Below are 14,592 nucleotides of genomic sequence, written 5' to 3' on the forward strand. Positions count from 1 at the left end.
CTTGTATTCCTCCTTAGTGACATCCACTGGAGTCAACCTGGGGAGAAGAAGTTAACAGGAGGAACAAACTGGCAACCAAAGACGGCTCCGACTACAACATGGAATCCTGCCACCATGGTGAGGCCAACAATGTGTGCTTTCTCTGACTCGGACAAACCAAACTTGTGCTAGAAACAGCTGTCATAAACCAGTAGATGAACAAAAGCTGGAGATTCTCAAACACAGGCTCTGTTCCAGACACAAGTGAACTGACTCACTATCTGCTGTCTATAAAGGCAAATATCTCTTAAAATTAAAAGGCTGTACATTAGAAGAAAAAAAAACTCCATCTGGCCAAAATATCATTCTGTGGTTGGATGACGTACAGAAACAGAATGGAGAGCAAAATGCAAACATTTGTTTTGTAGGTGTCTGATTGTCAATGGATAAGGAAGTTTACTGTTTTACTCGCCTATCTCTGCAAACATTTGCTTAATCTGCTTCACTATCATGTCATTGGAACTTTGACTCATTGATTCATTTCATTTCCTTTTTTATCTGCGTTTATCATTAACTGTAAACTTCTCAGCAAGTGTGACATTCTATACTCGCATAACGCCAAACTTTAGCAGTTTCTTAGTGCAAATGTATATACTTGATTTTATATCAAATTCATGTGTGTAATTACAATTACATTTATCTTATAGAGAAAAATAGTTTTCTCTATAACTTTTGTTTTAGATATCAGAATTAGCCCTGTGGATTTATTCTTCAAATGTATCCCAAATGATGTTTAACCCTTATGTGCTGTTGGGGATGTTTTCATCCACTCCGAGGTGATTTTGCCCACAATTTGGCCATAACTTTGTGTTTCAGCGAGCAGAATTGTTTTTGATGACAGATTTTATTTTGACACATATTTTGGAAAAATGCATTGAATTTTTTTAAAAAGCTGATTGATACACCCCGGGCAAGTTTACTACCCTTTTGTTATGTTCTTTGTTATGTTTTTCCTCTGTAATTAACTGTTCGTAGCTGTTTTTGCCTCTGACTTCCATTATAACCACTTTTTATGAGTACAAAGCGATGACACCATATAATCATGCATTTTTGATTGTTGGTGGTTTTCCCTGTTGGGATGAGGTCGAAATTGTCATTTTTACTTTTCATAATTACCAGTTGGCAGCATTAACCCTTTGGATAGGCCTGCGTAAAAAAGCTTAGTTTAACAAATTTATGCAAAAAAATTAGAAAAAAGAACAGCAGTTTAATTCAGTGGGTGTTTTCATCCCTAACATAACAAAAATGTATTAAGTTTGAACAGTGCACAGGGTTTAAAAGAGCAAGGAATTTTTACAGTATTTCCTATAATATCTTTTCTTCTAGTTAAAATTTTGTTGTTTTATTTTGGCTAGAATGAAAGCAGTTTTACTTTCTTTTAAAAACATTTTTACATGATTTAATTTTACATAGTTTAATATAAAATTTAATATTATTACCCCCCTTAAACAATATATTTTTTAATTGTCTACAGAACAAACCACTGTTATACAATGACTTGCCTTACTACTCTTAACTTGCCTAATTAACCTAGTAAAGCTTTTAAATGTCACTTTAAACACTAGTATTTTGAAAAATATGTAGTAAAATATTATGTACTGTCATCATGGCAAAGATAATTAGTTATTAAAACCATCATGATTAGAAATGTGTTAAACTGCTAAACAGAAATTGGGGAAAAATATACAGGGGTGCTATTAATTCTGACTTCAACTGTCTTAGTGTTTCCTTTTGCAAATAATAAAATAAATGTATGGTTTCAGTTTTATTTTAATTGATGATAAACCTGATTAGATAATATAATTTATTATCCTTAAGTAATAATAAATGACATCTCCCTCCTTTGTATTTAGGCATGGGCTGATATAAAATTCTGATTGTATGATAACCTTGGATTAAAAATATCATGGTTTTACGGTATTTGATTACTGCTCTAAAATATGCTCTTTTTAAATGTCTGAGGTAAAAACAAAAACTGTTTCCCCCTTTGAACGCAATACATTTCATTTTGTGAAACATTAAAAATAATTTTGGAACAGTAGCTAAACATGTCAGACTAAATAATTCAAATGGATCATTGACTTCTGCTATCTTTATTAGGTTCCAAAACACATATTTCATAACAATTTAAAATGGCATCTTGGATATCTTTTTTGCTGAATATATTGTTGTCCTAAAAACAAAAACATAAAAAAAAAAAAAAAAAACGTATAATATCGCAGAAAATGTTGGCAGTTTTAAAATCTTGACTTTTTCAAACCGCGGTATACCTTGAAAACCATAATCGTCCCATGCCCATTTGTATCACTGAAGTATACATTTCATTCTCCTTTTGTTCTGTTCAAAATTACACATCTTATGAATGATTCGTCAGTTTGCCATCTATCTCCTTGGAATGGCACCTAAATAGGCAGCACACTATTGTTTGGAACAGAGCTGTAATCCACACTCAGAGCAGCTGGAATGTATTGTGTCTTGTCTGTGTTTACATTTGTGTTTGTGTGAGCTTACAATGTTCGATGTTATTGTGTTGTTTGCCTTCTAATTGTGTTTGTTGCGCTGTGTAACTGTTCTCATCCGGGGGAATAAACAGAATGGCATGCTTTTCCCACAATACGTAAGTCCAAATGTTCAGTTGAAGCATTCTCTGAAATGCATGAGATTATTAACACCACCGGCTCGGCTTTAGTCACGGTTGTTGTTTGAGTGAAACCCATGAGCTGATCTAACCAGATGTGATCTCGGCATGGCTGGCAGCTCTGTTCCTCCTCTGCCCTTTCCTCTCATACGTTTCATTTGTTTATCGCCATCAGCAAACAACCATAGTCATTTTGGCGTCAATCAATGGGCTAGTGTTTCCAGCGGAGGAGTGTGCAAAGTCCATTGTTGTAGTTATTCCAACAGTTGTTGGGTTCAGATCCTTAACGCGCCTTGTAGGGATGTACAATACAGACTTAAAACAGTCAAAATTTATATATATTCACTGAGAAACAAAAAGAAAGTGATTGGTATTATTTTTTTCCCTTTTTTATTATTATTATTATTATTATTATTATTATTATTATTATTTAAACCAAAGCTTAAGCAAATAATCATAAGCAAATAGATTATTCATTCTGTAATCTATATGTCGAAACCATGCATAAAATCACATGTGTAGCACAGAAGTAAATGCATCAAAGTATAAAGAAGATTAAAATGCTTATAAAATAGTGTTTTCTTCATCATGCTGTGATATGAAATCATATTGGGTCACAAAAATAAGTTATTTAAAGCACTATGACTGATGTTATGAATGAATTTTGACTAAAAGCATTGATAGATTGTATGGTTTGTTTATCACTGCACTACATATACCAGTCGATCTGCTTACTTTAATGTTTACATATAAAATATTTTTCTTTTAAGGGTGCTTTGAGAGCTGATAAGTTTTACTCACCAAACTAGGATCTTTAAGATGAAATCCTAGGACTCTGTACACTGATGCAATATGCATATCCAGGACTCTTCCACAAGCAAAATTTGTATATTTTCAGCTTAAACTGTAGATTCTCCAAGATTTTTCAGTTCACTTCATGATGTATTCGATGAGTTTTCTTCTTTTCAGCCTCTCCTTGCTGGCTCGCCAAATTGTTAGATTTTGCTGGATTTGGCTTAACCGTTTTTGTTTGGCTCACCAATGTATTAAATGACTCTTAATACATGAAATTAATAAGCTGACCAAGGTTTTTATGGGGAGAAGACTTTATTGAAGACTATAAATAGTGCAGTTCCTCAGCAGTGATGTTAACTTGTAGGTCTTTAAGTAACTTAACCCAAAGTACTGTATGTGAGACACTTATTTTCAGTCTCTCCTGGCTGGTTCGCCAAGTTGTTAGATTTTGCTGGATTTGGCTTGACCGTTTTTGGGTGGCTCGCCAATGTATTAGATGACTAATAAATAAGCTGACCAAAGTTCTTACGGGGAGAAGACTTTATTGAAGACAATGAATAGTGCGGTTCCTCAGCAGTGATGTTAACTTGTCTGTCTTCAAGTAACTTAACCCAAAGTACTGTCTGTGAGACATTACTTTACAACAAAGGATATGACCCCTCCGGAGATTACCGTAGACTACTGCTTTGGTTGGGTCACAACTCTTGAGTTCCTGTAGTTCATTTGGTTCACACCTTTTCAGATGCAGATACTTGTTTTAATATGAAACAAACCATACAATCTATCAGTATGTTGGTAAATCTCATTAAAAAAACAGGCTCATACACTCGCAAAACTCACACACTCAAAAAATCTCACACATGCTACTGTTGTATAGTTCTTCAATGCATTTTAAAGCACTATCCAAATCACAAGATTCTAGATCAGGGGTCTTAAAGTCTGTTCCTAGAGAGCCGCCACCCTGCACAGTTTAGTTCCAACCCTGCTCCAACACGCTTGCCTGTAGGTTTCAAACAAGCCTAAAGGACACATTTAGTTTGATCAGGTGTGTTTAAGTAGGGTTGGAGCTAAACTATGCAGTGCTACAGCCGTCTAGGAACTGACTTTGACACCTGTGTTCTAGATATTAGGTTTTATCATTATTATTTTTTTCTTAAGCCAATGAGGAGGGGGACGAGGGGGAGGGGGGAATAAATAACTGAATTGTTATTAGAGGAAAAATTGAAAACAAAATCAAAGACCCATTTCCCACAAGTCCCATTTCATAATTGCATTGTAACAGAACATTTCTGGGCGAAATGCAACTTCTATATTGTATGCAGTGGATAAGTTATGGCTCTACATTCAGGTTGGAGAACAAAACGTTTATAATATGTGTATCTTTTAATGTGACTAATCTTTTAAGGTTGGATTTATTTGCTGAAAGGGCAGGGATAGAGTTTGAGGTGGTTTAAATCATACCTATCTGACCCTTGCTAGTTTGTAAATCTAAACGGTCAACTGTCAAACGTCAGGCCAGTGAAATATGGAGTGTCTTAGGCCACTAACTATTATCTATACACTACCTGACAAAAGTCTTGTTGTTGATGCCAGTTGTAAGAGCAACAAATAATAACTTGTCTTCTAGTTGATCATTTGGAAAAGTGGCAGAAGGTAGATTTATCTGATGAATCATCTGTTGAACTGCATCCCAATCATCACAAATACTGAAGAAGACCTAGTGGAACCCGCATGGACCTAAGATTCTCACAGAAATCAATCAAGTTTGGTGAAGGAAAAATCATGGTTTGCGGTTACATTTAATATGAGAGCATGTGAGCGATCTGCAGAGTGGATGGCAACATCAACAGCCTGAGGTATCAAGACATTTGTGCTGCCCATTACATTACAAACCACAGCAGAGGGCAAATTCTTCAGCAGGATAGCGCTCCTTTTCATTTTTAAGCCTCCACATCAAAGTTCCTGAAAGCAAAGAAGATCAAGGTGCTCCAGGATTGGCCAGCCCAGTCACCAGACTTCTATATTATTGAGCATGGAGGAGATGGGGGAGGCATTGAAGATGAATCCAAGGAGTCTTGATGAACTCTAAAAGTCCTGCAAGAACAATTTCTTTGCCATTTCAGATGACTTTATTAATAAGTTAATTGAGTCCTTGCAGAGATTTATGGATGCAGTTTTTTTAAGCTCATGGGAGTCATACACAATATATTTTTTTTTGTCCACTGCACCATGACTTCATATTCTATACTGTACTTTTCAATTAAGTGACAAAACTTTAGTCTAAGCAAAGTCAGACCTCACTGTCCTAATTAAATAATTAAAAATCAAGGCATATTTTATTTTAGGAAAATAAGAGTAATCTATAGGCCTTTGCCTTTCACATTAGCTACTTCTGATGCCTAATGATCAACTAAAAGTCAAGTTATTATTTGTTGTTCCTAAAACTTGGATAGGGTACAAGACTTTTGTCATGTAGTGTATACACGCTGTACCTGGGAGACGACATCAGACAGCATGGGATTAGCTTTCACTGCTATGTAGATGATGCACAACTATATATTTCAACAAAAAATAGTTTTTTGTTACATCACCTCAGTCTGTTCATTTTACAATTTCTTGGTCACTGATCCTCCCCTGAATTTAGAGGCCATTTGGAGTCCATTTCAATAGTGCATGAGTGGAAAGAAAAGTGTGTCTGTAGCCGCGGAAGGCCTCATTGAGGATCTCACAACTCCTTCACAAAGAGCTTCTCTCTTCCACCAGAGCCCTGCACCTGCAACTAATCACTTTGCCTTCAAAGAGCATACGCGCACACACACTCGCTCTCTTCCTCTCTGTCTCCTTGCCTGTATTCTTGGTCTGATGCTCTGGTTGGAGTGTGTAAAAAGACATCTATAATGATTCCCAGATGTAACCGGCTTTCCGTTATGAGAGAAAGCTAAAAGACTTGAGCATCTTTTGTGAATTAGTTTATTAAGCAAGAGACTGCTGGCATAAGGGCTGTTTTCTTGCACCTGTCTTTTTTTCCATCCTAATGCAAAGAAAACACTTTCAAATGTTTCTTTTATCACACAATATCAATCTGTTTCCATATATGTTTCTGTTACAGTCCATATTTTCATTGAGTCATTTTTCTACCAAAGTCTACCAAAATTTGTTCTGACATAATTTGCCTTGTAACATTTTTTTTTTAATCTACAAAAATGATGAATTTCCATTGTTTTCAGAAAAATAGTGATAAAAAGAGAACATTTGACATTTGTCAAAAATTAAACAATTTAATCATGGACTATAATCTAGTGTTCAGATTTTTTTATTTTTAATTAAAGGGTACCCCTTTCCCCCCTTTTCAAGATTTAAAATAAGTCTTTTGTGTCTTCAGAATGTGTCCGTAAAGTTTCAGCTCAAAACACCCTTAAGATTATTTATTATACCTTTCAGAATGTTGAAATGTTCTGTTCTAAACGCAATGTAGCTGTTGCCTGTGCCTTTAATGCTAGTTCTCCCTGTCCACCGTTCCCACGTGACGTGCCAGTCAGAGTGTGCCTGAATCTCCGCCTCGGCTGCGTCAGATAAACAGCACAGTGACAGACATGAGGGAAGCAGATCTCACGTAATGTTTGTGAGAAATACTACAGTTAGAATGTTCCCAATGATTATTTGATGTATTTGTTTCAGAGTTAATGAGTCGATGAGGACGATGAGTCACACTCAATGTCATTACAAAGCACACGCGTTTAACTTTGCACTGTTTTTGCATGCAAATGCGACAGGATACACATTAATATCCACTGCTCTGTTGATATCCGTTATGTTAATGTACAAAATAAACCTGATTTAACGTCCACAAACTGGGATTGAAGCATCATCTTTTACAATTGTACTGACATGCGGCTGTGGTGATAAAGATTGTAAAATCGATATAATTAATTATAAACATGCACTGTTTTAAAAACGTTTTAAACTTGTAAAACTCGTTCTTGATCACATTTGATGATCACAAAGAGCTGAACAGATCTTTTAATTCCAGTTGTTTTGCGCACGTCTTGTCTTGTTGATATGATTATATTTGTTACTATGGATACATGTTAATACGCGGCTGTCATTCTACTCGGTGTGTGGGAAAACCGCACTCCTACTTCACGTTACGGTAGGCCTCAAAATGGGAGGAATTTGGATCCTTTTTTAACGTCAGGAAATTTAAAAAAAGAGACTTATTGTGTTTGTATCACTCCAATGTGACAGTGGACACACTATACGGACACACAGTTTTGTCCAAACAACTTACAAAAGAGGATTTTATCATAGGTGCCCTTTAAAATAAGCACATACTTAATTAAAATGTGTCTAATTTGCATATTTAAAAATAACATTTTACAAAACATGTAATTGAACATAATTATTGAAAATCTCTATGTGTTGGGGGGGAAGTATGGAGATAAATATTAGTTGATGTTATTCCCTATTCACCTGCAGTGTCCCGCCTTAAAAAGCATCCACTTGCACAAAGTGTCCTTTATTCAGCGTGTGGAAACTGAGATGGTCCGTCTGAGGCAGTTGTGATCTCATGGTTGGAAATTTCTCACCTAAGGTTTTGGGAAGAATGGATCTTTTATGCTAAGAATAAACCTGGTGATGTTTTACCTGTGGTATTTGTGCTCTAACACTGAATGTGTCCTCTAGGCTCCCTCAGTGATGGCCTTCCCTGCCACGACGCCCACAGGAATGATGGGATACGCGATGGTGAGTGTGAAGGGGGGGTTTGTGCATTAGTCACTCCATCAGTGTCAGAAGTATTGGCTGTATATTGAAAGTGTGCAGTGATGCCGTCAGTCCCAGGAGTGCAGCGTGGGTGTAGTGAACACTATGAAGGGCCCTCTAAAGCCCTTCATTCAGCGTAGGTCAACATTACTGAGACAGATTATTATTGTTTTTGCTTCCTTTCTTTTTATGTTAGCAGCTTGGCTACATCGCTCTATAAGCCCTTAGCTTTAGGTAGCATTTAGGAACAACAAATAACTTCTAGTTGATCATTTGGTATCAGAAGTGGCTTATATGAAAGGTAAAGGCCACTAGATTACGTTTATTTTACCAAAATAAAAAAGGATCATGCGTTGATGTTTATTTAATTAGCACAGTAAGGTCTGACTTTGCTTAGATGTCTCGTCACTTAACAGAAATAATGTCCAGTATTGAATATAAAGTCATGATGCAGTGAAAAAAGATTTTATATTGTGTATGACTCCCATGAGTTTGGAGGACTGCATTCATACAGCTCTGCAATGACTCAAATAACTTATTAATAAAGTCATCTGGAATGGCATAGAAAGCGTTCTTACAGGACTCACAGAGTTCATCAAGACTCTTTGGATTCATCTTCAATGCCTCCTCCATGCTCAATAATATTCATGTCTGGTGACTGGGCTGGCCAATCCTGGAGCACCTTGACCTACTTTGCTTTCAGGAACTTTGATGTGGAGGCTGAAGTATGAGAAGGAGCACTATCCTGCTGATGAATTTGCCCTCTGCTGTGGTTTGTAATGTAAAAGGCAGCACAAATATCTTGATACCTCAGGCTGTTCTTCCTTCTGCCACTTTTGCAAATGATCAACTAGAAGTCAAGTTTTTATTTGTTGCTTATACAACTGGCATCGACAACAAGACTTTTGTCAGGTAGTGTACATGTAGTTAATTAATATTACTTAAATGTATAGTTACACTGTATCAAGAACACCTTAATAGTGTAACCAAAATAATTATCATTAGATCATATTTATGTAAAATTATAATTGTATTTTTTTAGAATGAAATACCTGTGTTAAAACCTCACACAGCACCTTATTTTAGTAATAATTCTGTATTTTAAGGTTATTTCTAAAATCTATTTTCTCCATGATGCACATTATAGTCTTCATACAGCACCCTATCATTTTTTAACTATACATTGTAATTATACAAAGCAATAAAAATGTTTAATTGATACATTGTGTTATTTTTGTTAATTGTATAAAAACTATATTTATTTCAAATAATAATCATAATGTAAAAAAAAATGTTTAACTATAATATTAATAGTAGTTTTTAATACATACAATGTTACAAATTTGAAAATAATATTATAGTTGGGTATAGTCAGATAGTTATACATTTTATTTATAACTTTTCTAAGCTAATTTAAAATTGGTTATTACTATGAGGGCACCGTCGTCTTTTTTTTTTTTTTTTTTTTTTAAATGTAGATTTTTTTTTTTTTTCTCAGTAGTTTAGCAGTCTTTCAGAGTTGTACATTATTTTCAGTAGAACTCAATAATAGAGGTTGAGTGAGCCATTCAGGTAAAGCAGCACAGGCTTTGGTTAATGGTTAAAAGAGAGGAAGGTGCTCTGTAAATGAAATAACAGCATCTGCACTTACATAATTGTCACTGCCATTATGACTCATCCATTTTGGATCCTCTGGTCTAGTTCCTGTATCTGTGTCAGTTTTTGTCTTAGTGTTGAAAGAGCAGAACTAAAGTAAATGAGAATGAGTTTCTCCAAAAAAAATGCAAAAACAAAAAATTAAAGTATATTGTCTGCTATCGTCATTCTCTGTAACTGAGGTGGAGTTCAACCCAATCTCTAGTCTGATCAAATGCCAACAGTGCCTTCAGATTTGCGTTCCTCTGTCTATGCTTTAACTTAAGTTTTATTGTCATTCTAGCCTCCTCAAATGGGCTCCATGGCCATGATGACTCAGCCCACAATGATGTACACACAACCTGTGATGCGGCCTGCCAATCCCTTTGGCCCAGTGTCAGGGGCACAGGTATGACCACTTGACTACCACAAACTGGTATCTACCACATACAAATCTAGAAGCCTTAAGGTGTGGTCATATTTATGGTTCTTTGGTGAATTTTTGCAGATTAATTCCATCCATTTTAATTGCAATCTAAGGCACCGTTTACACTAATACAATTAGTTTTAAAACAGCGTTTTAGAATGAAAACAATCCACGTCCACACTGGCGTTTCACCTTGCATTTCTGAACAGCTCTCCATCCACACTACACCACTGAAAACGCACATCACGTGACCACACACACACTGGCATGCGCTTCAGCGTATGTGCACGTCTGAGCTCCAGGCAGTCAGCAGGTGCTTTGAGCACAGAACCCCAGGTGAGAGCTGTGTACGTCGGATGATTCATAAAGAATCTACCACTGGATCTCATCTTACTATAGTTGTTAAATGTAATATTTAATTCATCTTGTCTATATTTAACAACATATTCCCCGACTTTGGTCTTTTGAATCTATTACTTGTTTTCAGGTAATGTGTTTTGAAGATCATATAAACATGTAGCTACATAACGCCTCAACATTTTTAGTGTCTGTTAAGTTAATATCAAGATGAAAATAAACATTTCCTTATCATGTTTTCATTTTCATATTAAGATAATAAAACAACGTAGCCAGGGTGATGTGAATGAGGTTATAAAGTACACTGTTTTCTTTGAAGATTTACCCGAAGTGTCCTCGGGAGTTTGTTTTCCCATATCAAACTTGCCAAGTCTGAACTTGCAAGGAAAGGATGAAAGACTGAACCTTGTGTAGGCTACTTAATATTGAGAAAAAGGCCCAATCAGACAGGTGAATGTCTGCAGCCATGCCGTTTTGAGATGTCTCTGTTTTCCCCCATCCACACTGATAAGGAGCAGCAGTGTTTTAAAATGAAAATGGCCTCTTCAGCGTTTTCTAAAATGCTCCGTTTTCGGAGCTTAAACTTTGGCGTAGTGTGGACGGAAGGTGTAACCATAGCAAAACCTGTTAGTGTATGTTAGTGTAAACAGGGCCTGAGTGATTGGTAATTTTGTGTGATTTTTCTTGATTTATACAATTTTTCTTTCAATTAAAAAATGTTATTTAATTAAATTAGTAAAATTATTGACTTGATTAAATTCACTGCGTTGGCTTAGCAGAAAGTTACTTTGAGTTTTACACATTGCTATGCTATTAAAAAGCAACAAAATTTTGCTGAATTTCACATTTATCATTGATAACACGCAGGGATTTGTAATCTGTAAAATAAAATGGACTACTTCAGTGATAAAACTGATAAAAATCTCCAACCAAAATGAAATTTATTATTTGATTGTTATTTTTTCACCAAAAGACCTTGACCATTGTAGTCTAATTAAATGTTTAGCACGTTTAAATCTGTCAGAATTTGTTTGATTGTTTTATTGTTTTTTTTTTACATTTGTCAAGAGGCTGATTATATTTTTCTACATAATCAAATATGTTTATGGCATTTACAACTATTCTAAGCTATTATGCTTGTTACAAAGTAAAAGAAACACTGAAAAAAGTATGTTTTTTTTAACCATTTTAGAATTATATCAGTCAGAAAGTGATTGTGGATAGCTGCATCTATTCTTTGAAAAGTATGCTTTTTGGTCCATCCACATTGAAACAGAACACCAACTTCAGAAGGTCAAAAATGCAGCACTAGTGTAAACTGTAACTAAACGTATACTCTTTAAAACTAAATTTACTAGTGTACATGGCACCTTAGGCCACGTTTACGCTGTCAGGTCTTGATGCGATGCCCAATTCCGATTTGTTGCCTATATCCGATTTATTTTGCCTCTCCGTTTACACATTCTTCTAATTGTGACCCATATCTGATGCATGTGTTTACACTTGCCATACAATTTACGGCGTCGCGCATGCGTTAAGGCGGGTTCAAGGTGAGTTGCCTTCATCGCCTTATGAACCAACTTTTTTAGCTTGCAAGAATTCTCCAAAAAGCTTCCTAATAGGACCACATCTTAATCCATTAAACTTTTTAGAGCACAGTAATATGCATAGGTATCAGCTGAATGTTTTTGCATTTATCCAGCCCCATGATCCTCCTTGGAATAGAGGCATCAGCTCAACTCTGACTGATCACACTCTATTCTAGAAGCTGCTCTAGGCTTTATTCAGAATACGCTCTAGTTTGTCCACCCTCATGTGCCATCGCCGCTCTGTTCTGAATAAGAAAGCCAGCATTGTCGCCTTCACACATCTCTGGGGAATAGATATGTATTCCACACCTGCAGCAAACTCTCAGCTCCAAATACATATCGTGTTCCCATCACTCCTACTTCATTTCTGTACCAGTGTTAGCTCAGGAAAACGGCAGTGAATGCAGGGGTTTTCTTCTCTCTTTCTGAACATCTTTTATTCTCTGTCTTTGAATTTCCCTCTTGTGTGTGTGAGTTTTCTGGCTGTCCTCGGACTCTTTCAATGTCTCTCATTCTTTCTGAACTAGCTCTCTACAGCCTCTAGTCCTTCCAGTTCAAGTCCTCTCAGAGCTCCAGGACAGGACCCTTTTGCACAGCTGTCTATGAAGGATTTCCTTTAGATCGTCTTTAGGTACAGGATGTCTGCTGTGTGTGTGTGCGCGCATGTGTGTATGTGTGATCGACAGCTTCTTGCTCTATTACAGCGTTTCTATTGTCAAAACTCTGATTCCTGTATTGTACTGCAACACTAATGTTTTCTGTATGTCATGGTGATGTGATTTATTAGCGTTTAGCTTCTGTTCAGATGATGTTCCTTAATGTGTCATTTTATGTTATAAGGGGTGTAGCACTGAACTCTTGACATTCATTTACAAATCATGCATGTGTTGTTCTGTTTTCCCTTGATGTAAAGGGGTCATGTCATGCAGAATTAAATGTGTTAAACTTCCGATGTAAAGAAGTAGTGACTTGTGAACAAAGGTGAAAGTTTGAAGAAGAGGTCAGCCGCGGGACCCGACCTGATTTCTTGTGCGGGAATACATTTCCGAATAAAACATGGTAGCGGTCGGAAACTCTGGAGTAATTTGAATGGGAGCGGGCAGGCTAACAATATAGCGCTCCAGAGTCCCGACATTATTTCTGAACAGCATATATGTGATTTCCTCATTCTTATTGAGCACCGGTAAAGCCACAACTGCTACACATGCTGAACGCATGACCAGCGCTTTCTGCATGTGCTTTTTTTATTTTTATTTTTATTTTTTTTTGCATCATCTGCATAACGGTCCTCAGAGCAAGATTTACCAACATGGGAGAGCAAAATGAAGATGAGCTGTCCTTCAGCTTGCATTAGAAAATGGTTGGTTTACTGTTAGGAAACCCACATCAGGCAGGTTTGATGTATGAGAGTCTTTTCATGTGTCATAGACACAAATGGATAAAATAAATGACCCTTTGCTTGATGTTGGAATAGCCTACCTCAAAGTTTTACCCTTTAGCAGTCACAAGACTGAAAACTCAGGTTTAAAGGCTGATTTATACTGAGTCAAGTGATCCACGGAGCCTGCCTTGAGCGTAGCCATGCAGTTATACTTCTGCGTGCTGTTTGTGTTGCTCTGCAATAACACTTCTGAAATGCTAGCTTGCAGTGAGGTTTTTATGTTCCTCTGACTTTCTTCGTGGGTGATTTGTTATTTCTAAACGCTACAAATAGCTAAAACTCGCTCATTAAGAAGCAGGAACTGATGTTCTGTCGATTTGTCCTACCTTATCAGATTGTCCTACCTCCCATTCAAAAAGTAGGTAGCACATTTTGATGATGCAATAGCTACCCATCAGATTGTGCTACCGGTGTCAATTTTTATATGAAGTAGTATGATATGAAGCTGTAATATCGCCCTAACCTACATAATCCCTACCCCAACCTCAAAACCATTCAAATACAGTATTGGTAGTATAACCTGATGGGTAGGATAAAATGTCAGGACACTGGTGGACATACAACAACTTGAATCATAAGGTAAACACAAAGTGTGTAAACACACTAAAGTGTCCATCTGGAGCTCCTTAACGGGACTCGACACTTGTAAATAATCTTTTCATTGGGCTCGTTGCTCTCAGCACTTCCCATGGTCATTACTGCTACCAAGCTGTCCAATCACAGAGCTTGCGATCAGCGTCATCGCAACGTAGTTACATTTTTTGGTGCGCATCAGTGTTGGCGTTAGCCACGGTGAGGGCTATGCGACTGCGCAAATGCTGCATTTTGCCTACAAACCTTGGACAACCTAGTTGTATCTGTTATCTCTCTCTTTTGGTAGTACACAATTTGAACGTGAGATTTTGGAAAC

The 14,592-nt window shown here is 36.6% G+C and overlaps 1 protein-coding gene across 16 annotated transcripts in view; it reads left to right on the forward strand.

The window, feature by feature from the left end:
• The window catches only part of picalma (phosphatidylinositol binding clathrin assembly protein a), an 85,712-nt gene that overhangs the window by 68,731 nt on the left and 2,389 nt on the right, over positions 1-14,592 (forward strand). For 9 of the 16 annotated variants that reach the window (XM_056466785.1, XM_056466787.1, XM_056466789.1 and 6 more), the window contains 5 exons: positions 18-117; positions 2,633-2,656; positions 8,156-8,215; positions 10,173-10,277; positions 12,769-12,872. In XM_056466785.1, the coding sequence (XP_056322760.1) occupies positions 18-117; positions 2,633-2,656; positions 8,156-8,215; positions 10,173-10,277; positions 12,769-12,861 (382 nt within the window). In that variant the 3' untranslated portion in view covers positions 12,862-12,872. The remainder of the gene's footprint in view (positions 1-17; positions 118-2,632; positions 2,657-8,155; positions 8,216-10,172; positions 10,278-12,768; positions 12,873-14,592) is intronic. The other 7 variants (XM_056466790.1, XM_056466788.1, XM_056466795.1 and 4 more) reach the window with 2 other exon arrangements.

The sequence above is a fragment of the Danio aesculapii genome, chromosome 10, assembly GCF_903798145.1.
Source record: "Danio aesculapii chromosome 10, fDanAes4.1, whole genome shotgun sequence".
NCBI classification, from domain to species: domain Eukaryota; kingdom Metazoa; phylum Chordata; class Actinopteri; order Cypriniformes; family Danionidae; genus Danio; species Danio aesculapii.